Source organism: Drosophila miranda, chromosome 4, assembly GCF_003369915.1.
Source record: "Drosophila miranda strain MSH22 chromosome 4, D.miranda_PacBio2.1, whole genome shotgun sequence".
NCBI lineage: Eukaryota > Metazoa > Arthropoda > Insecta > Diptera > Drosophilidae > Drosophila > Drosophila miranda.
Genome location: NC_046677.1, coordinates 13,403,832 through 13,426,457, shown reverse-complemented (window position 1 = coordinate 13,426,457; position 22,626 = coordinate 13,403,832). Strand labels below are relative to the sequence as shown.

Below are 22,626 nucleotides of genomic sequence, written 5' to 3'. Positions count from 1 at the left end.
GAAAGTTAGAAAGTTAGGACAGCTACTAAGAGTATTTTCAAAATGCACTTACATCCTCGTGTTCTGTGTAGCACTCTTCGATGCGTCGCCTCTCGTAGAAACTCATATTGAGCTTGTAGCAGGGAAACTCCTTGCTGTACTCCAGTATCGGCTGGGGCTCGGTTGTGAGACGGACACTTCGCGACGGCATCAAGACATTGACCACGACCAGCAGCAGGTTAGAGTTGGGTATCTTCTTGACGAGAAACGGGCGGGTCGATGGGACCTCAACAAAGTCGTTGATGCCTATCAGGGCAGCGGGCTGGAGGGCATAGAGCGTGGACCGCATGTCGCAGGGATGGTAGATGGGATCCGGTTCGGGTTCCTGGAACAAGGCATTCTCATCATCGCTGTCTTCTTTGGGCTTGGCAGCCGAGGCTGAATTACTCTCCCCCACGGCTACGTATTCGTCCTCAATTTCGTCCGTGTATTCCATGACTGCAATATATATAAATATATATATAATGCTTTTTGGGGATGCAGGGAATCCAACGATTTAATCACTTACAGGGTGCTCCATCCACCCACCATTGGATCCTCTGGTATTGAAAGAAGATCCGGGCCACCAGCCACTTCCATCCTAGACTCAGCAGGCGCAGGGGCTGTGTGTAAATGAACGAAAAAAATTGTAAAGCGAATCCCACAGAGCCATCCACTACGACATACATGCAGCAAGCTGTGTCCATCGCTGTTTGTCTTTGGCTCCTCCTTGCACTGCACCTGGTAGTCGTACACCTCGATGGCCTGGAAGATGCCCTTCTCCACCATGGCAGCCATGACGTCGCCATGGAATTCGCCAAAGAACTTACCCGTGGTGTTCATATTCTGTCCAATCACAATGTAGGCGTTATTGTCGATGACCACACAGTCCACATCGTCGTCGGTGCAGATGGGCAGGCAATGGTTGCACTATAAGAAAAGGTAATTACAATGATAGCACTTTTCAGGGCTTGCCTTGACTTACGTTATCTACGGCGGTGATGCTGAAGAATCGCTCCCACATGCGGGTGTGGGAGAACTGAAAGCCCACGACGCACGCGGGTGCCTCCTTGCCACCATCTCGCGGGAAGATGGCATGCGAGGCGGTCACCTTGAGGTCGCTATCCTCCATTGGATCGTTGTAGTGCTTCACGGAGTACACGAAGCTCTCCGTACGATCCTCGTGATGTTGCAGAATTGCGCTTTTGTACCAGGTCTCGTCGATGGCCGTAGTATGGTAGTCGCCGAACTCCCGATCCGTGTCCACCTCCACCTCTCCAAAGATGAATTGCCAGCGGGTAAGCCCACTCATTGTGGCCACGAATCGCAGCGTGGCCCCGAAGCGTGTGATCAGTTGGCGCTCCTCCTCGTTCTCAAACTTCCACTCGCCATAGCTGTAGTTTGTCACCTTGGCGTCGAAGATGAGCAGGTGGACCAGCTCCTTATTGCAATAGTAGGCATCGTCGCCGAGGGTCTTGCGGCCGCAGTTCACTGTTGATGGGCACTTTCTGGGTAAGATAGATGGCTGGGGATTGAGGATGGAAGGAATACATACAATCATCTTTGTCATCCCAATCCGACTCATCCTCTGCATATTGCTCTGCCCATTTCCAGTCGTCCTTGACCATCTTGCCCAGAAACTCACGCAACTCCGCTTCCGGCGTCTTGAACTCGTGGCCCTCTAGATAGTGATACTTGCAGTAGACCCTATGGGAAAGCATACATATATTGTATTCTAGTGAGGAATGGGGCTACTGCTACCCACCAGTCTGGATGCACTTTCCAGTTCTCCCCAATGAAGAAGTCTGATATATTGACCTTCATGTGAATGTTCTTGAGCACCTCTTCGCCGACCTTGATCCACGTCTTTCCATACTCGCTGGGCATCACAATGCCCAATGTGAATGGCGTGTTGGGCAGGGGGGCAAAGAAGTAGTCCTGCATCTCCTCCGACACGCGTCGCATCTTGTCGTAGTGGAATTTCACTGAGATGTCCTTGAACTCCTTGGCCTCATGGCGCACCATGGCGCTGCGTATCTTCAGGATCGATTCACCTGGCTCGCGTGGACTCCGATCCTCGAAGAGATGCTCGACTTCGGTGAAGTCGATGCTGTTGTAGTTGGGATTCATCTTGCCATTAGTCTGCAAGGCGCAGAGAAGATATTAGGATTCGCACCGTTAGAAATTGATAGCCCACACTCACCCCAAGGGGTCGCAGGTCGGGATGCAGAAGAACATACCCGTTGTTGGACACCACAAAGGAGTACCCATTGACGCCCAGCTAGAAAGGATTGGGTTGTGCATTAGGACAAGCAGACTGGCATACATCAAGGACTCACCTTGTAGGGAAGCGTCAGCTTGTCTATGTCCTCCACGGGCACGTCTGTTCCTGCCACGCCCAACAGACGCGCCCTTCGATTGGTGCTGTTCTCGTGGCGATAGAACCGGTCGAAGGCGGGCACTCCAACCGCTATCATGAGACGTGGCCGTCGATCATCCGAGGTTTTTGGATCATACTAAGGGCACCACAAAAGGAGAGATTCGAGCTTATGTTTTATAGGAAAGGCTAGGGTTCCCGGCCGCTCACCGTCTTGTCCGTGAAGGCGTGTGTCCAGGTGGGCGGATGCTGTTCATTTTGCAGCACCAAGGGCGTGGCTATGACATCGACGTACTTGAGCACCTCCTCGTGCACCTCGTCCAGGGACTGGACATGCGAATAGTAGCCGCGATTTAGGCAAGCCATCCACTGGATCTCGCGTACCTTCGTGACCTCCTTGCCCAGAAGGTACGTGAATATCCGGACGTTCATTTTGGAGGTGCCATTCTCGCCATTCCCCCAGTTGTACTTCTGGAAAACATCGGTGGTGTTGCCGGCCACGCCGTCGGTGACCAGCATGATGGCCTGATTGCAGGTGGAGGTCGCGTTGCAGTGTCGCTTCTCGTAATAGGTGCGCAGTAGTTGGAAGGCCTTTTCGTAGGCGAGTGTGAGGTTGGCGTAGCCCTCCGGGTCCGGCAAATTGGCGATGGCTTCGTTGAAGACTTCGATGTTCTCGGGCGTGGCCTGCACGAGGGCTCCGTTGAAGCAGGGTATAATGTCGTCCACGCCGGCGGAGTAGTTGAAGATGGTAAAGAAGTCGTTGTTGGAGAAGGTGTCGAGGATGCTGCGGATAGTGAACTTGGCCACGTGATGCCGGAAGCCGGTCATCGAGCCGGAGTGGTCCAGCAGGATGACAATGTCCTTCGAGCACGTAGCCGTCTCAATGTACCAGGATCGCTTGCGACAGTCGTAGATGTCGGCGTCCAGTCGATTGGGTCGCGGATCCGTCCATTGAGAGGCGGGATAGTGACGCAGTATGCCCGTGTCGGAGCCAAAGTACTGCCAGGAGAGGGCCGGATCCGATTGATAGTTCTGCCGGAAGACCTCGTCCAGCTGCTCAGACCACATGATGGTCTTCAGCACGCGCTTCGACCGATCCCAAACGTTGGAGGGCACATGCACCGAGCTGTGCTCCGTGTCCACGGGCGTGTTGTAGAAGTGCGTGTCCGGATTGAGTTCCATCTCTCGGTACATCCACGCAAACTCGGCCTGATTCTCCTCCAGCTCCTCGGAGCTGTTCCCGTTGAACGTCGAGTACTTGCTGGAGAAGTAGGTGTAGTTGGCCTCGGCGTAGGTGAGGTTGAACTCGAAGTTCTCATTGACGCTCTCCGCCTTCTCCTGGATGCAGCGCACGGCGTCCATTTTGCGGGCCAGCATCTTGCCCACATTGGCCGTAATTGACTTGATCAGCTCGGTGCCGTTCTTCAGCTCTACACGGGCATTGTACTCCTTGTACTTCTCCTTGATCTCCTGCGATTTGGTGATTTTCTGGGCCAGCAGGAACAGCTCGTCCCCAAACTGTGTAGCCCACTTGCCCACGCTGAAACGAAACGAACAGAGGAGACCCTGTTAGAAAATCTGGCCACTCTGCAGAGTCTACCTAAAGTCGCAAATGTCAACCACCTGTCCGAGCTCCACTAATTCAATTAGCCCACATGCTCGTGGGGGGTTCGTCAAGGGGAGGTGTGGCGGCGCGAGATGTTTGTGGAAAAAGCAAGGTGTATTCTCAGGGAAAGGTACTTAATGGTGGTGACAGCCCGGCCACCCATCCAGCGACAGCGACGCCAGCGTTTTCACCACAATCAGCTGTGAATGGCCTATGCCAGTGTGTGTCTGTGGTGAGAAATCAACAAGTGCCTGCGCGCGCACATTCTCTCATTTGTACTACTTTCTCTTAGTTACACTAACACATGCTCTCTCTTAACCTACAGTGTGTTCTGTTATATTCTAAGATTCAATAAGTTCGGACAACCAATAAGCAAAGAATTAACTAATTACTAATAAATATTTGTTACGAGTTCCACAAGTAACTATTAGCGGAGAAATAATCACGATTCAAGTTTTTAATCAAGGTTTATTTTTAAAAAGATGTAATTGCTTAAGAGATATTTTTTTCGATACCACAATCAGTAAGGGATATTTCCAATCATAAAATAACATGATTACAGAACAATTCAGAAGTACTGTGGTACTTAAATACTGTGATATGTACTATAGTACACCTCAATCAAATTACTTTCTTAAGGAGAGTTACTTGATCTCTCGAAATAAAACAATCACTTTGGGTGGATCGCCTCTTTTGGATCGCCAATTTTCAATCCTTATTCATCTAAAAAGCAAAACTGTCCCTCCAATCTAATCTGCCATTTGCTGAGAATCACTTCCGTCGAATGATATCAATCAAGAAAAATAAAAATACATAATAATAAAATAGGTTACAATGGGGCACTCGTTGGCCTAGATTTTCTTCAAGTGTAAGTTCAGCAATTATTATAAACATTTGATGGATTGGGGGGCCTGCGCATGACTGCACTATATTATGTGATCTCTCTCTTGCTCTCCATTTGTACGGGAGGGGCGCTCTTGTTGGGGAATTGATGGTGCGACCGCTGCCGGCGGCGCTGCTTCGCCATTTTCATTTCACTTCTGTCGCCGACGCGACGTTGCCTTTGACACAGTTATTCCGCCCCGCACATGCACACGCACCCTCGAAAAGGTTTGTCGTCCGTTTCTAGTGGGAAATGGATGATACCTCTCCGGGTTTTATTGCGTCCTGGAATTGTTCAATTAATTTGGCCACATCGCTTGGTGTGTGGCCGTACTCGTATCTTGTTTGTCATTGTTTTAGATGGCTCTTATTATCTACGTCAAACAACAACACACATGGCACAGTTTTCAACTGGTGCTCTCTGGTGCGGTAACTACTTATCAGACCACGTCCGCCTAGGAGCACAGTCGAATAAACGAATCAGCAAGTTACATACAAGTACAGCAGGTGTCTAAAGCGGGGTACTATACCCACGGATTTCTCAACATTATTCAAACGAGTATAAAGTATTTTTTCATTGGGATCAATTTATATTTGTCGTGTTCCCATTCGAAGGCAAAAGACTCAAATCATGCCCAACTTAGAGATGAACAGCTGAAAAATCGGATTATTATTATATGCAGAATGAGCAACAACTCTCTATCTGTTTCTGTCAGGATAAACGGTGGAATGAATTAACATTATACAGTAGAGTCCGGTTATAACGACACTCAAGGCACCGACGATTTTACGTCGTTATGACCGGAAGACGCTCTAACCGAAAGGAGAAAAAAAAAATTAGTTTTTCTTTATTTTATGGTTGCCATGTTCGTAATAGGTTTTTAAATAGACCAAATTAATTTTGTAACCAAAAAAAATAACAATAACATGTTTTTTTTTCATGAAAACTCGTATACATATACATAATTCATAATATAACAAGATTAATTTCTATGTGTGGTTTTTCTTTGTATTCTTATTTTAAATAATCAGTAATTTTTGATTGTTTAGCAGAAGTTTTTGACATATAAAAACAATCGCGCACAGCATTATTTAAACGTGATATGCTGTGCGTTAAGCTCTCGTCATTACAATTTGTATGGAATCTATTCAAAATTTCTGCAGCCTTAAATCGCCAAATCATTGTCAATAAGAACATATTCATCCAGTTCTTCCTTTGAAATGGGTGCCGATCATTGATAAATACATACATTTCTAACAGCGTCGCGTAATGCTTAATTTGTTTGGCATTATTTCGCTGTATTTTTCTTCGGCACGTCGCAATAGCCAGTTGAATTGTGAAAAATATCGTCGGTATAAGCGGTTTGTCGCTAATAGCGGAGACGTACTAAGCGAAGGCGCTTTCATATAAGTTTGTATAGGGACCAATCAAGTCATCGAATTTTCGTCGCTATGACCGGACGGACGCTATAAGCAGAGTCGTTATAGCCGGACTCTACTGTATAAATCATAAGTTTACACATACGCAGACTGAGTATCGGGTATACACGTAGAGCCGCGGCCCTTGCCTCATCTCTCAACATACAAAATCGTTTTAATTGAATTGTAGTGAGATATATGGTCCGAAATATTCGAATTTATAAAGCTTTGGAATGATATGATAAGAAAGAGTTACGGAAATCCCGGAACGAAGCTTCCACTGGGAGGAGCGTAGTTTAAAGCGAATCCAAGGTATTGTGTCCTCTTAAAGAGATTTCACTGCTGATGGAAATATGTATATTGTGGGCAGGTCGGATAGCAAAACGTGCGCATTTTCTGTTTGCGGCATTGCCAAACACATTTTCAACATTGTTTTACATTTTAGATTGATTTTTTATTGCTGCTCCCTAGCGGTACAGATGGCCATATTCTATTAATGTTGGCATTGCGGCAAAAGCCCCGCCTCTCCTTTAAATATTCTGTGTAATGGAAACATTAAATCTTTTTGGGTTTTCTCTCCTTCTCCAGGCCAACATTTTGTGGCTTTTTGGTAGCGCTAATTTGGTTTGGAAAACTAATTTTTTTTCCCATAAATATTTGATTATTAATGCCCCTTTGATGTAGGCTGCTAATTGGACTTTTACTTAATTCTAAATTGAGTGGCCTTGCGACAGTTTTATGAGTCAGTCGCTTAGCTGTTTGCCGATCTTTGTTGAGTTTTTTTCTTTCTCGATTGTGCTCTAAGGAAATTCACATAAATACAAATATATATTCGATATCAAATATAATAACTGAACATTTATTTATAATTTTCTGTTGAATGTTTGCTCAATAATTTTGCATAAGCGAGATTCTTTGACGTACATATATATGTACTCTTAAAAAAGTAATACTCCAACCATCTGCCATATAAAACTTTTGGACTTTTGGAAAATAAATTATAAATGCTAGCATATATTGATTCGAATACCATAAAAATAGGAATGTCTATTAATAATCGATTAAATGGAAAAGCGTAGATGTAAAATGTCGGAAAGAAAGGGCGAGACGTTATTGGTGGATTCATTGAATTCTTAAATGTAAACAGTTTTGCGCTTTAGGAGTGTTCGAGTTACAGAAAACTGTACAAATGATAAACATTTCATTGAGCACCCCCTTTCGTATAAAATATACCTAAAAAGTACGTAAATTTGACAAAAATCTTCATTAACTACGTTTTAGTGCTCGGTAGTTCTTTAGATCCTATTGTACAAATACCCACTACCATCCCCACTTACTAGATTCTAAAAATTAATTACCTATTCTTAACAAAATAAGGCTCTTCTTTATCATATTCTATCAACTTGCATAATTTTCTTTTGGAATCAATGTGCATACAACTTGTATTTTATGCAATGTGTGCACATATTTTCTTTATTTAATTAAAATTATGAAATTATTATAAATTATTACGAACATTTGCCATGGGAGCAAACAAACAAATAATCCTACAAAAATGTCCAGCCAAGCCGTCTAGTTACTTAAATTAATTGCAGAACTTTCGGCATGATGTTTAGCGGTCCCAACGAATGTCCAATAAAATATTCATTAGCCGTAAATAGGCGTCGCTGGTTCTACCGCTCTACCGTTCTACCTGTTTGCGTCGTTCCCCAAGTCAACATGTCAGACAAATAATTTCTTTATGTGACTTTATGAAAAGTTGGGGCCCAAAACAAAATGCGAAGCGTCTCGACCCCCAAGCAGCCAACTCGGCGACCCAAAGTGAGACGGAGGGAATGAGTAGAAGTGGGAAAAAATGCTGACGCATACATTCACGGAGAATGAAGAAAAAAAATGCTCGAAACAAAAGACAAAATGCTTAAACACGCAATGCGAAATGGCCGAAAGAAGGTGCGTGGGGTTCGACTCTAAAAATACCCCGGGGGAAATCTAGTGGTCATAAAACTGAAAAGTCATGAAGCAAAGATGTGATTGAATATTTATTTGCCATTTGTTAGGACTTCCATCAAAATTCATGTTGGAATTGCAGGTTGCGGAAGTCCATGAAGGCTTTGACGTAAGGATTTAATTATTGTTAGTTACTTATCTTATTTTATTTGATTTTTTTCACAGCTCAGTTTGCTACAAAACTAATTAACTCACAAGACACAAAACTTAAGTTCGATCACAAGCCATCGAGGAAATGTTGCACATATAAAAGGAATCATTTTGGTAGATTGCCAAAGGATGCCGTTTCGGGAATAAATATCTGAGTGAATGCTTTAGCGATTGGAGCTGAAGATTCACTACAAGTAAACAGTATTTTCTTTAAAAAAATGTCTGGATAAGAAAAGTCTAAATGTACGTATGTGCTTTTATCCATAGAGCGCTGGATGTTTAAGACTCAAACTGAATGATGTTCACACACGAATTGAATGCATTAAACAATCAATATATTTCCATTGAATCCTAAATCCTATAAAGTCAATAGTCAATCATGAACTGAATGATAATTTTAATGTTAGACTAATTTTAATGTAGGTTGCAATGAAAGCCCGAAATAATTTGAAGTAAAAGCCAATTGCCATGAACTATATAATCAGTTGACAGGAATGCAAATACTGAGTTTTGAGATAAGCGGATTTTATATCAATTAAAGTCCGTTGAAAGCGGACGACAATAGACCGTGAACCGTGAGATTTTACACTAGCATTGACCAGGATTTTCTGACCAGGATGTCTGTTGCTGTCTAATTTATGTAAAATTACTCAGCGGTACAAGGTACATTATTGTGAAATTGAGGAGAAAATAATCTGTGAAAATAAGCTGATAATATTCGATATACGGGCACCCACAGCCCAGCCCAATAAGCCCACTTAATGCCTACAGGGAGTTTCCGTGAAGAAATAGCACGAGGGAACTGGCGGCTGCCAAACAAAATTAGCATAAAATGTACGAAAAATTAACGAGCGACATCGAAAACGAGACGAAGACGGCCACAGGGACCGGCAGGGGCAGGAGCACGAGTACGAGCAGGAGTAGGGCTGTAAGGGGAATACGAGTAACATCAGTGACAGAGACGATGATGATAGGAACACGCCCCTTAATTGACTTGTTTTCAAGAGCCCCTACAAGGGATACGCGCGGGTATGCGTGTCGAACATGTCGAACTGCTCGTTCGAGTATCTATGCCGGCCAGGACGGCCCCCTTTTGAGGGAAAACTTACGCTTCATCTGCAGCCGAGGCCTGCACCAAGATGGACGAGGATGAGGTGGAACCGCCGCCATACGGCGTCACTGGCGGCCCGCAAATCAGCAACAACAACAGCGGTTGGGAGACGAGAAATGCGGTCAAAATGACAGCAAAATGTGTCATCAACTTTTCGCATAAACCAAACATTTTTCTCGCATTTTCCTTGTTGTTGCGCTACGACGATTCTCGCTGGGATTGGGATTGGGTATGGATCTGGACACTATGGCATCGACAGGGCGCTTCTCGCAACCGCACCGCACCGCACTTTAAGCAGAGCAGAGCGAGAACCCCTCAAAATTGATATACAATTTTGGGTGGAGTCGCAGCGCTGACAGCGACAGCGACGCCAGCAGCGACGGGATTTTCTTTCTTGGTTTTATTTTCGCTCTTTATTTTCACCACAAACCGAACGACCAACGACACACTGGGCGTATGCGTAATGCAAATAATAATAACAATAATCGTGATTATTGCGTACACCCGTAGGCCACGTAAACACTGCAGAAAATATAACTTTTCATTTCGGCTCGGCAAGGTGGACAAGATGTGATTCTCGTAATTTATTTTCGTATTTTAGTTTTCTTCAGCTGTGCGTAGAAATTTTCTATATATAAACGCTTGCTCTTAGTGCGGGGCTCCGAACGCTTTTTGATTACACATATGGAGCACACTGTCACTGCCTGCGTGTGTATGGGTGTATACGTGTGAACGGGTGTGTGTGTGTGTGGGGCCCGAGTCGGAGGCTTCCGGGTTTTCCGAGCCACGAACCGCCGACGTTGAAGAGCTGCGAATGACTGAAAATGTGGAAATTCCTTGTGAAAGCGAGAAGCGTAAAATCTCTTTTGGGTCTCTCTTCTGTGTGGCGCTCTTTGGTGTCCTATTTTTAGTCGCTCTCCTCGGTCGCTCGACCGCTCGACCGTTCTGCCGTGTTTACATTTTGCCGCCGCCCGCTTTTCCGGAACAGCTGTTCCCGTTAGCTTTCCTTTATCTATTGATTTTGCCACGAGGGAATTCGTCGAATTTTCCTCGCGTTCCCTTTTGTGCCGCATATTCACAACAGAGAGAAGGAGCGCCTTTCCCCGTTTCTTATTTTTGTAAGAGATATCTGTGGAAGAGAATTGCAAGAGTCTCATGTGGCTGAGTTTTGACAATTGTTCGGAATTGTGCTAGGAAATATCATTAATCATTACTCAGATGACTGTCGATTTCTTTTATGGTTATATTGTTTATAAGTATACATATATATGGAAGTAGTCATTCCGTTAATGGTTGAGAAATCACTCTAAAAAAGATTCAGCTGTGGGACTCGATCAGAAGATTGCTCAGAAGTCTATTATATTATTGGCTCACGTCTGACCAAACTATTTGGTATTGGTTACTAATGTTTCAGCTTCTAGGAAATTTTTCTACCAAATAAAAACAAGTGTTCGCTTTTTGGGATTATTTTAACATGTTTATGAATTATAATGAAATATTTGTTTTCGATCCATCGACACTTATTTATGAAGAAATGAAACTTACTGAGCTTTATCTGAAAATTTTAAGTTTTTTTTTTATATTTATTTATTTTAGTTAAATATATATGTCCATGTGCCAAAGATAACGATTATAACGATAACGAAAAATAAACACCGCCAATATACGCCGTTGTTTCGCTAAAATTATTTTATAAATTCTTAAAGCTTTAGAACAAAATCTTCCTTTTGGTCAAATTAAAATACGCTTAAATTTCACAAAAAGTATGTCTCTGGCGTGGCTTGTGAGCAGTGGGTGACAGAAAACTGAGTTAGGGGCGAGGTTTCAGGTTTAGGACATGAACTGCATATCAAAGGTTGATCCTTTAAAAGTCACTATGCCCCATCAATACGAAATTGACTTTCCATTCAAGGTAATCATATTTCGAGGCTAATATAGTACGTCCCTGGATGCTGACGTAATTGCTCTCTGCCACATCCATATGCCGCCTGAATATTTCATGTGCTGCAAACAGACTGTGGGGGACTATCGTCTCGACATAATCCCGGTTCAGACATTCTGCGTGCGTTTAGCAAGAAAATCCAATTTCAGTGGGCGAAACCCGAAACAAAAGCCCCAACCATTTTCCGCATATGCACACACACGAATATACGTGGAACAGGACGACAAAGTTCAAGTGCGCCTACCGCACATCAGTAGTCGGGCCGACAAACTCACGCCTACTACCAGGACACCAGGACATCAAGGACGTGCAGGAAGCCACGTATCATCACACATATGTATAGCCTCATAGTCGCTCTGATGGCTATGAGGAGCCAGAGTCCTACCCAGAGCCACAAGAGGCGATGCCTGCCAGCCCTCGCCAGCTTTGCCATGCCATGATGATGATGACAACGCACTTAGTCAAATTTTTAATGAACTCAACAACGTTTTACTTTTACAAAAAAGAAAAAATATAAAGTAAGGGCCAAAAGTCGGGTATTTCGACTATAACATACCCGCTACGTGAATTCATTTGGAATCCTTATAGAAATTAAAACTGCAGCAACAACATAAAAATAAGGGGAAGGAGATGGGAACAGATTGCGGTCTATACTTAGACTTCAAATAATTAGCTTTCTATAGCTTGTCTCTTCATCTACTTGGCTAGTGATCTGAAAGGGAATTACAAGAGGCTTATGAATTGGGCTTAACTCAATATGAACACAGAATACCCTACACGTATCCTACAAGAACGAGGTATAACAACTAGAGGAGCACATTATGAAGGACACTCTTGAAGTGCAATTGCCTGCAGTTGTCTGCACTGACAAAGGGACGAGCGAAAAAAGTTCTCAGTGGCATTTCAGGTTTGCTTGTCATACTGCAGGTAGGTTAAATGATGAGCACACTTTCGAGGGCAGCCAACCCAACCCACAGTCCCAGCACCAGCAGCAGCAACACCACCAGCACTACTTACTGCGGGGCATGATAATGCTCATAATTGTGGCAGCTGTGGCACACATATTTTCCGGATGAGAAGGAAAGATGGGGACCCGTGTGTGTTCTCTACGCTGGTGTCACGTACCACAGCTGTTTGGTTCCCCACCTTTTAGGCGGTTAAAGTGTGCGGAAAGCCAGTCAGCGAAATACCGCAAAATGCTGGAAAAGCGCATTTCATTTGCATGAAATTATGAGCAGCCGAAATCTGTGTCATATTCTCCAGCGCTGCTGACGCTACTCGTACGTTGGGTGCCTCGAGAAGTGCCTACAAAAGAACTCTCCACCACTCATGGAAAACTTAGTTCTATTGGAGATACATAGATAGACAAGAAGAAAGTACTAATCGAGTCGAGCGCTTTGGAGCATATAATAAACTTTTTTGCCATTGGAAACTTTTTCGCCAGTCCTTCGGAATGAGGATGTGAAGACCCCTGAGGGCAATTGCTTTGACAATATTTCGCAACATCAACTTTCATTTTCCTTTCATTTTTCGATTCTTTTCTCTTTCATTTCTTTTCTCCTTTTGCTTCCAATAAAAAACAGAGAATTGATAATCAAGAAAGTGATATAAAAGGAAAGCGAAAACAAAAAATATAGGAAGGAGAAGGCACCTCAATCATTGATTTGCGTCGGGGTGCTCGAGTGACAGTGTTACTTGGTTCGACCAGAAGGCGCTTGGGGTCATTTTCAAGAAGTTAATAAAGTTCTCGTTAATTACTATCGTTCTGTCGGCATTCGTTGATTGATCCATACAGGAATTGTACGAAACTCGTATATATTTATATATGTACATATTTAATAATCTTTATAGCACCCTGTGTGGTCCAATGCCCATCAATTTCTTGGGCACCCTACCTACTTTTGTTGTTGTTTTCGCCGCCGCTGCTCTTGACTACGGTCACCAGTGCAACACCAACAGCAGGAGGAAGAAGGCAGAAATGAAAAAAAAAATAAGTAAGGAAAAATAGGTTGACACCAGTGTCAGTTGTCATTTCCATTTTGCTGTTTGGATTGGCGCCAATTGCGCGAGCATTTTTCCTTTCCTTTTTCGTTTTTGGCAGGGCACTTATGAATGTTTTACATGTTTATTGGATTGTTTTTTATACAGTATCGCAAAGTATAAATATTATCGCAACGAAAACTATGAGAGAATGAAGCTAAAATTATACTTGCTAACGATCGATTTATTTAATTTATTTAATTAAATTGAATATACAATTGTTTCTATTCTAGAGACATGTTTAGATACATTTTACATTAAATTCCGAATTGATCCATTTTTCTACACTTTAAGCTAATAAAATGGAATACAACTTGGAAAATATTATACAGTATGCTCAATTCCGTCAGAGATACGAATACAAGTATGTATAAAGTAAAGCTATTTTCAGCGAATTGAGGGTCTTGAATAATACATTTAGGAATTTTCTAAATGCGTTCAAATTGTGTAGTATACATTTCAGAGATGGGCTTAAAGCTGTATCCACCCTGGCCAAGGTTCGTGCCTCGTTTACTCCTGTGTTCTCCTATTCAGCCTTGTTTTTCACGGTTGGCTGGCTACGTTTTATAGTCCAATAGCGCATCAGCATCATTTCATTTTGACCGCAAGTCCTTTACCCAAAATTGTCCACGTACGTGAGGCAGTATCTGTACGAGTATGTTTGTGCCCAGTGAGCGGAAATAACCGGCACCCCGAGCGTGTTAAGAGTTCGAACAAGCTAAAATGTTTCAAAATAATCTATAATGTAGTTGTCGTGTTCGCCAGTTGCCCGTCATCCATCCTTTGTCCTCTGTCCGGAGTGCTGTGCTGCATCCAGTGTTGTTTTGGCAGAGTTGAACAAATGAGAGCGTTAAAAGGGCTTAAACAGCTTTAGCGTGGTTTACTTAAGAGCTTATTCGAATTTTGGTTTTGATTTAATTACTGGAGGGCTCATTTGAATTTTGGTTTTCGTTTAATTGCATATCAATTACGCTGAGCGTGCTAAAAGCCCAATGAACACGCATTATCAGGCCAAACAAAAGCAAAAACAAAAACGACAGTAAGTCCATTAATTACGCTCGGATGCTACCGAGACGGCGCTGTTACGTTGCCGTTACCCTGTTACTGTTAACTGCGAGTCGAGTGTCAAAGTCGTTCTGGCCGGAAAGTGAACGTATGTATAGTGCCATAATTTATGAACTTGCACCCGTTTCGTGGGGTCTGCTCTTGTTTCTCTGTGAGTTATGGCCCTTGTACGTGTCGAGGACCTTTTCTCTTCTCTCCACTCTCCACTCCCCACTCCCCGATGGGCAATGACAGCAAAACTGACATATTTGTTTGGGATCTCCTCTCTTTATACATAAATTTGTCGCCTTAATGTCAGATTGCACAATGCAGTAGCGAAAACATGCGAGCTGTTACGTATGCAGCCGGATTTCAATTCATTTATACACACATTCTGCTAATTAGTATTTCGTAGCCATTATTTGCCCAAAATCACTGGCATGTGGCATTTGCGGCTTTCTCTGCCACACCAAACCGCTAATTAGTTGTGATTTATTGCTTTCACTGCTGTCAGATAGACAGTAATCCGACTCTTGGTGCAAATATGATTTTAATATCTTCCATACATCATGAAAACATTCTTAAATTGCTCGTCAAAATATGAATTAGAATTGGATTTTATTATCAGCTGACTATGCTTTCGTCATCATTTATTATATCCTGATCAGGCGTCATCAGCCGCAAGAAATGTAATTTCGAAAAAAGCCAGCATCATGAATATAGGTGCTATGCACACAGAATTATGTTCCTCTTTAGTCATTTAATTCCGAATATTTTCGTTGGAATACGTTTTTTGTCCCGTTTGTTTTTGTACAGAGATTATAATTGTAAATTTCTGTTTAAGGAGATTCTCAGCTCGAACTTGAAGTCAAGCAAAGCTGTCGTTGTCCATTTCATAATGTCAAAACAATTTAACGGAATCCTTATCCTCAATTGCTTGGGCACACAGCTTTCATTGGATTTGTCCTGGAGAAACCGAAAATCTGTTTGTGACATTGTTTATGTGCCGGCTCAGCCGTTCTCAATGCGATTTGCTCCTTATAATGGCCAGAGTTCAAGCCTGGGCCGTTTTTCTTGGCAGCCCCGTTTTAATTAGGCGAGAGGGCTTTCGGGAGGATTTGCCTTCCAATCCGCTTGCCTAATTCCCGACCAGGCACTTTGCTTAATTTATCTTTTCAGTGGAAACTCTTGGTCCGGTCATGTTCAATTAATTTGTTCCGCCCTTGAAAGTCAGCGGAAATAAAAAGATTTCGAGAACGAGAAGCAATGAAGGGAAATGCGAAGGATCTCTGCAGGGCCCCAAGGGTTCTCACACCTAATGTGGTTTCCGAGCCTGCAAATTGTTTCGGTTTCGGGTATCGCTCAACTTTATGAAAGCGTTTCAACGCCTCTGAGCTATGAATAGAGCTGCGTTCAGGCAAATCGATAATTGCTTTTGTTGCACAGGAGATTCACGAGCTCAATTACGGTTAAATTAAATTCAATTAACCGAAAATTAGTCTTCGACTGGATATTTAACCCGATCCGAGCATGGGGCCTAAAGGCGATTTGCACACCCTAACGAGATATGACTCCCCCATTGTATGGTTACCTCGAGTTCCTTCTTCGTCCCTCATTTACACAATACGAGGGTCTTTAATTAATTTCCTTTGACATCGTCACACTGACATTCCGGGGACAAGACGTTGACACTCACAAGAGGAGCGGACTCCTAGAGGCATCCGGAGTATTTAACCTTGTTGCTCGTGACGATGACAGACAGCTGCAGAGGGACCAGTAGCTACCAGGAGAATCGTATCCCTCCTCTCCTTACATTTCGCTCATCCATCGCATCCCGGCACTGGATCGGGCGTTGTTCCACTTGCCCACATTTTCGGAGGACACGTCCATTGTCTCGTTGACTGATGATGGGCGGCGTATGATTTATGGGACTCAGACGCTTCGCTTCGTCTTCCCACGACATGCGAAAAATCTATTCAGTTTTCTTTTTGCTAAAGTTTTGCCATCGAAAAAACGTTAACTGTAGTTGGCTTATAAACGGTACAGCAAAAAGGTTCTAGTTTTTTCTTCATAACAATCCATGTCAGCCGGTCATGCTAACGACTTGACCTTTAAAATTTTGCTGGTACGAGTATGTGGTGAATTCTGCTGAAAATGAATGGAATGTTTGATTAGTTTGGGATAGTTTTGGCTAGACTGTGTAAAAAATTGTGGGAAGTTTGCATAAGGTTAGAAAGGCTACTTTTCATATGACATATGATTCATATGACAGATGGAGGGGTAATGTGTGATCCGATGGGAATCGTAATTGGTAGGAAACCATTTTCGGTACCCTGATTAAATCAAGCTTCTTTAAAAAAAAGTATTTTTAAAGGTGCCCAAGCCAAATAGAACCCCAAGTTAATTTTTCTATTGTCTTGCAAAAATGCCTTCTTAATTAGCTAACAGAAAAGCTCAGCGAATTTTTCTTTGTGCCTTTAACGAACATCTCAGTGAACTTCGGATAATGTCACATCCATTGCTTCATTACACTAATGACTGAAGGCAGGCGCCGATAGCAAAAGGAACACCTGACATTTGCACGGCGACAAAGACGACGACGACGCTCCCGAGAAAGGAAGAATCAGAGGCGAGGCCGACAAGTGTTGAGATTCCATTGCCATTGTGCACCTAATTAAAGTGTAAACAATGGAAGAAGGAGGCGGGGACTCCCCGAGCTGCATTCGACGTCGCACCGAAGGGATTCCTTTGATACGAAGTGGCACCTTAGGCCATTCCAATTGTGGCCACAATGCGCTGACATCGACTTGGCTGGCATTGGGCGATGGGTAAGTGCTCATAAAGGCATTCGCTTTTGTTGAGATGATTGGCACCATTGTCAACACTTGACCAAACAGTTTGCCTCTGTCGCCGTCGCGTCGCCGTATCTGCGAGTGTTTGTGCATGTGTCGGTTCCGGCTGAATATTCATAGGCCAATGTGCCGACTCGGCAGGATCCTGTCGCTCATGCATTATGCAATCTCCCATCCGCAGCAGCAGCACCATCAGCAGCAGCAACTCAGCGACAACAATGCCAATGGTGCTGACTTTGACGAGTGTTCTCGCAGTCCGCACACAAATGAACACAAAAAAAAGTACGAACCGCAGACCAGAGAACTACGACTATGTAGGACTATGAGATACCTGCTTGAGTATTGGAGGAAGACAAAGGCATTTAAAGAGCAGAAATATTCTGTCATTCTGGCAGTAAAAACATATTCCTAATGTCTTTGTGTACAACTATGTGAATCATTTCGAATCGATTAGCCATAATACACATATTGTTTGATCTTTGATGATGTGTCTGGGATAGTTCATGGAATGGAAATTCTTCCTTCTACTTGCTGTATCTCTAGGAATTCAATATACCGCGATTAGCTACCAGTGACAGGTAACCAAGCAGAATGCATTGCTAAATGGCTATTGAAGTGAGCCTTTTGTATGTGTGTCCTGGTCTGTAAATCGATTTGTGGAATAAATGAATACGAATGATGTCGTCAAAGTTGATTGTTGATTTCTTCGCAAAAAGCCATTGTAGATTGCCTAATGAGAATTTATAAAGAGAATACTTTTGACTATATTTGATAAACATTAAGGGACATCGTAACCCGTTTAGGATGACATTTTTGTTTCAAATGTATTTCTCTGGCTTGTAATTCTACATTGGACTGGACCTCTAAAAATATTCTACACGATAATTGGATGGTGGAAACATTAAATAGTTATTTGCAAAGCTCACTTAAAGCTTCCATGACACTCTTAGAATCTCCTTGAACCTCGAAAGCTTTCGAATGCTGAAAGGATAACTTTTATTGGACAGGGACATTTTAACATAAAAAGCTTCCGACTGCCATAAGCTTTTCAAGAATTCTGTCAATTGTTTACTTTGGAAAAACTGTTGATAAAGGGAGCTATGTTGTAGGTTTATATAAAATACATACATAAAATAAGGATAAAATAACATACTATGTATGAATCTATATAAATATATAGATCTATTCAATAACCAACTTATTTTTTTCGTGACATTTATATGACTACAAACTTCTGCAAAAATTTAACGTAGCGTGCAATCCAATCAACGAAAACCGAAAATGACTTTAACTAATTTCGATTAATTACAATTAAATGGGACAAAAGCCAACGCAAAGTTATTATCGATGTGGAGAGCTTAATGAAAACCAATCGAGCATATTTCAAAGGGTATAAACGACAACAGCAAAAGCAACAAAAGCAACAAAAGCATCAACGAGAGCGGAATCAGGAGCAGCAGCAACAATTTACAAAAATGACCTCAATTTGATTGTTTTCAGGAAGTTCAGCGATGCGATGCATGTGTGCGTGAGTGCCTATCCATGTGTTTGTAGGCGAATTGCATGACAAATATTCAATTATTTTTCATTAAAGCAGCATTATTGATATAAATGCAATTTTGGTATGCGTAATTAATTTGTGTTCCTTCAATTTCCTTGGTGTTCATCTAAATAGAGGCATACTTTTTTCTTCCTTTGGTTAGTTTTGGTTAGCCCGTTAGAGTAGAGCCTTAGCTTGAAGTCCCGCAAGATCAGTGTGTGTCTTACAGTCTCGACAGTCTCTGCCGACATTGAAATATTATAACTCTATAAAGGATTTTATTCAACACATTCATTTATATGACACGTATTTGAATATGAGTGTAGTTATTTAAATTACACTCAATTTAAGTTCAAGCTCTATGCCAGCCCCCCCCCACTCAGCATTAAAAAGAAATTCCTAAATGTTGTAAATACCAGTGCCATAACTTGGAAGGCATACAAAATATTTGTTCATAATAAATAAAAATTTTCCGGAGGGAAATGCGCAGAATGCAGCAACACGGAGGGAAAATAAAATGTCCGCACAATGAAGCTGGAAAATGGACTCAGTGTCAAAGGCCGTGGACCAGGCAGTGGCCGAGCCAAAAGGAGGAGAGCCAGCGTACAACAATCAGCTAAAGTACAGCCACAGAACAGATGGAGAGTGCATCTCTGAGTGTTGTCGACTCATGAGAGCGGACAACTCCAGCGATTATCATTTATTCACAACAAATATCCCACATACCACTCGCTCATTCACGTCTCCCCATGAGTTTGAGGGATGTGCAGAGAGTGGACTGAAAGTGGCAGCTGGAAAAGCTTAAGTCGGGGACTTAAGAGGATAGAAAGAAATGACTCGTTGACGCATTCCACTCTTTGAAAAGTTCGTTACTCTACTATTTAACGATTCAGAGAATAGCTTATGAATGAATTCAATAATATTTTTTAATTAAAAAATACCTTTGGGGTTTATCTTAGAGTTAAGCTGAAGTAATAAAATACATATATATAAATAATTAAAAATTGTTGAAAAGTAAATTGAAAATTGGAACTTTTACATCCTTGTATGAGAATTAATCGTGGTCTGTCTTGTCTGTCAGTCGTGGAAAAGATACTGAAAAGAGCCAATGTTCCCGAAGTCGGGCGATGACTGAAAACTGAGAAATATAATACGAGATGATCTACAGATCATCTATAAATGGAATTATTTGAAGATAAGATTCTTATAAAAACGGATGGAAAGAAATATGGATAGATCGACTTGTCTTTTGATACTGATTTATATTAAATTTGAAAAAAAAACCCTTTGGAATGACCGGAAATTTTTACAAATTTAGTTTTAGTGTCATCCATCTAGGAAATCTATCCATCGGTTTAGCTCTAGTTCTTCGCAGGTCAGCATTTGGAATTTTGGTTCTTTTGCCCCCATTCGTTTCTGCAATTTTCGTTGGGGCATCACGTAGTCCAAGGCCTCCACCCTATCACTCCACATACTTTATGGGCGTCAGCAGGAGCCGCAGCAGACGATGAAAAGTTTGGCCCACACCCACACTCCCACACATACACACATAGAAAGTACGTACAGATACAGATACTACGTACATATTTTATGAAATTTAATGCAGCTGATAATAAAATGTGCACCAGGAGGGACACAAACCCCGCAACGGAAGCCGACGGGGAGTGATGTTTGGGCCAAAGTGCAGTGCGCATAATTCATGGACTTAAAAGCGTTAAATAGAATGCAGCATGCAGGAGCAGGACGGCCATCGCTATGTGGCTGAGATGGTCGCCCAGTAATAAGCCTAATATGTATGTAAATGGTGGCAAGCGGGCCAAAAACTGTGGCAAATTGCAGACCAGCCAAAATCAGAACCAGAATCGGAAACAGACCAGAGTCGGGTATGGGTACGGGTACGGGTACGGGTACGGGTCCTTGTCCCCGGGCATGGGTCTCGCCGCCCTCTATCTCTGGTGTGTCCAAATTTATGTGGATTGCGTGACCTTCGTGCATTTGTGCGTGATAAATCAATTTCATTGCAATTTGTAATTGTGTAAAATGTATTTTCAATTTGCCCAGCCCCACATCACCCCGCGCAGCAAGGAGTGCAGGCGGTGGTGGAGGTGGAGGTGGGGTGGAGGGAGCGGGAAATGCATGATTTTGGTCACATTTCCAATTGTCAATGAGATTTCAAATCTCCGAGATTTATGCGTTGCAGTCTCACCAGCCGCACACACAATGGGCATTTTGTCCGGTATGTCAAGCAATTTCTAAGCCATTATATATGTATGTTCCATTTCCACGTGCCGGCGTGTGTGTTGGACTGTGTGTCTGTAAATTTCTGTTTTTGGTTTCATGATTTATGTATGGCCACCAAAAGCCAAACCAAATCAGACCACATCCCACATCCCACACCCGGAGAACCCTGCCCGGCACAAAGACTAATTGCATTTGGTTAAGTTTAACCTAAGAAATTTTGAGGATGTATTGAATAGGCCAGCTGGCCGAGCTCTCATCTTTCCTTCCCCCGTTGATCACGAGCTAAGCAAAAAAGAAAACTGTTGAGTGTACTTTGCACGAGACCAAAATTTGGTTACCAGAAATTATAAAGACAGAATCCGTATTTGCAGTGCAGGTGTGCAAAAAATTAATGGGTTAAAAAGAGAATTGTATGACCATTCCTAAGATTTTTTATTGAGTATGAGTATCGGGTATAAAAATGACTTACCTTTTTTAAAGTTTTAAGACCGATTTATTTAAATCTGCTCAAAATGTGTTTCATTTTGGGGGCGCAGTGAGTGCGTAGGTCATTAGAAACATGGTCCCAGCGTTGGTCATTATAGCCAGATTACAACCAAAATCCTTTAGAAAACAAATATGGTCAGCGGCATATCTTCCGAAGAACGATATGCCAACCACTCCGAAGTACACGGGGTTGTTGTCGTCATTGTTAGCCAAGTACGCCATTGAACCGATGTTCCCCAATAGTGCAAGATCTTTAAGCCATTCCGTTAAGCCAGGGTCTGAATCGTCGAGAATCTTGTCCACCACATCATAGATTAGTGGTATAATGGTCAACAAATGGAGCATAGCCACTCCTGAGAGATCCGATTTTAGATAAAACTCGATGTTAGCCATGGGCAACGGCATGACCTCCAAAATGGTGGACGAAATGACAAATGCGAATCCGCCTTCGTCAACATCCGCAACTGGCAACGCACGCAGCAGGCCCGCTATGCCTTCGACCAAGCAAAATCCAGCCACAACATATCCATAAGGATGCTCTGCGCTAGAAAGGTTGCGCATTGTGTAAATACAAGCTGCGATAAGCAACAGATTTGCAAATAGTTCTCCAATAATCATTTTACTATTTTTAGAATTTAGAGGGGAAAACTGTTAATTTGTATATTTTCTTGATGAGAAACCGAATATGTTGAGTTAAAAATTCTGACAGTCATGTCAAGAATCACATGACTCTCCGATTTCAAAGGTCTCCTCAGTCTAAAAACTTAGATACTAGATTGAGCTGAATCCTCCCCGACGATGGCGTCTGGGCAATGGACACAGCCACAGACAACTAGGAGTAGGAATGCATTGCCGCATGCCCAATGGACAAGCATCTTCCCTGATAGCTTAATGTCGGGCGAACAGGCCCA

At 42.7% G+C, this 22,626-nt stretch overlaps 2 protein-coding genes across 5 annotated transcripts in view; both read right to left on the bottom strand.

The window, feature by feature from the left end:
* LOC108161672 (voltage-dependent calcium channel subunit alpha-2/delta-3) overlaps positions 1–22,626 on the bottom strand; it is a 34,174-nt gene that overhangs the window by 2,002 nt on the left and 9,546 nt on the right. The window contains exons 1-10 of one of the 2 annotated variants that reach the window (XM_017295976.2): positions 9,569–10,378; positions 2,606–3,935; positions 2,358–2,534; positions 2,222–2,299; positions 1,784–2,160; positions 1,574–1,725; positions 1,004–1,509; positions 706–948; positions 548–641; positions 53–477 (exon numbers count right to left, since the gene is read on the bottom strand). In XM_017295976.2, coding sequence (XP_017151465.1) covers positions 53–477; positions 548–641; positions 706–948; positions 1,004–1,509; positions 1,574–1,725; positions 1,784–2,160; positions 2,222–2,299; positions 2,358–2,534; positions 2,606–3,935; positions 9,569–9,741 — 3,555 coding nt within the window. In that variant the 5' untranslated portion in view covers positions 9,742–10,378. Of the gene's footprint in view, positions 1–52; positions 478–547; positions 642–705; positions 949–1,003; positions 1,510–1,573; positions 1,726–1,783; positions 2,161–2,221; positions 2,300–2,357; positions 2,535–2,605; positions 3,936–9,568; positions 10,379–22,626 lie in introns of those variants that run through there. The other variant, XM_017295977.2, reaches the window with a different exon arrangement.
* Positions 3,849–22,422, bottom strand: LOC108161683. 3 transcript variants are annotated; one of them, XM_017295995.2, is made up of 2 exons: positions 21,699–22,422; positions 3,849–3,935 (listed from the first exon to the last, which is right to left on the bottom strand). In XM_017295995.2, exon 1 carries the CDS (start codon positions 22,331–22,333, stop codon positions 21,749–21,751), a length of 585 nt encoding a protein of 194 aa, XP_017151484.1. In that variant the 5' UTR covers positions 22,334–22,422; the 3' UTR covers positions 3,849–3,935; positions 21,699–21,748. The 3 variants fall into 3 exon arrangements, with proteins under 3 accessions (XP_017151484.1, XP_017151483.1, XP_017151482.1); XM_017295994.2 differs by lacking the exon at positions 3,849–3,935 and adding an exon at positions 15,637–16,744; XM_017295993.2 differs by lacking the exon at positions 3,849–3,935 and adding an exon at positions 16,664–16,741.

Excerpts from the sequence above, each read along its gene's own strand:
- LOC108161683 (XM_017295995.2), bottom strand. The coding sequence starts at position 22,333 with ATGATTATTGGAGAACTATTTGCAAATCTGTTGCTTATCGCAGCTTGT.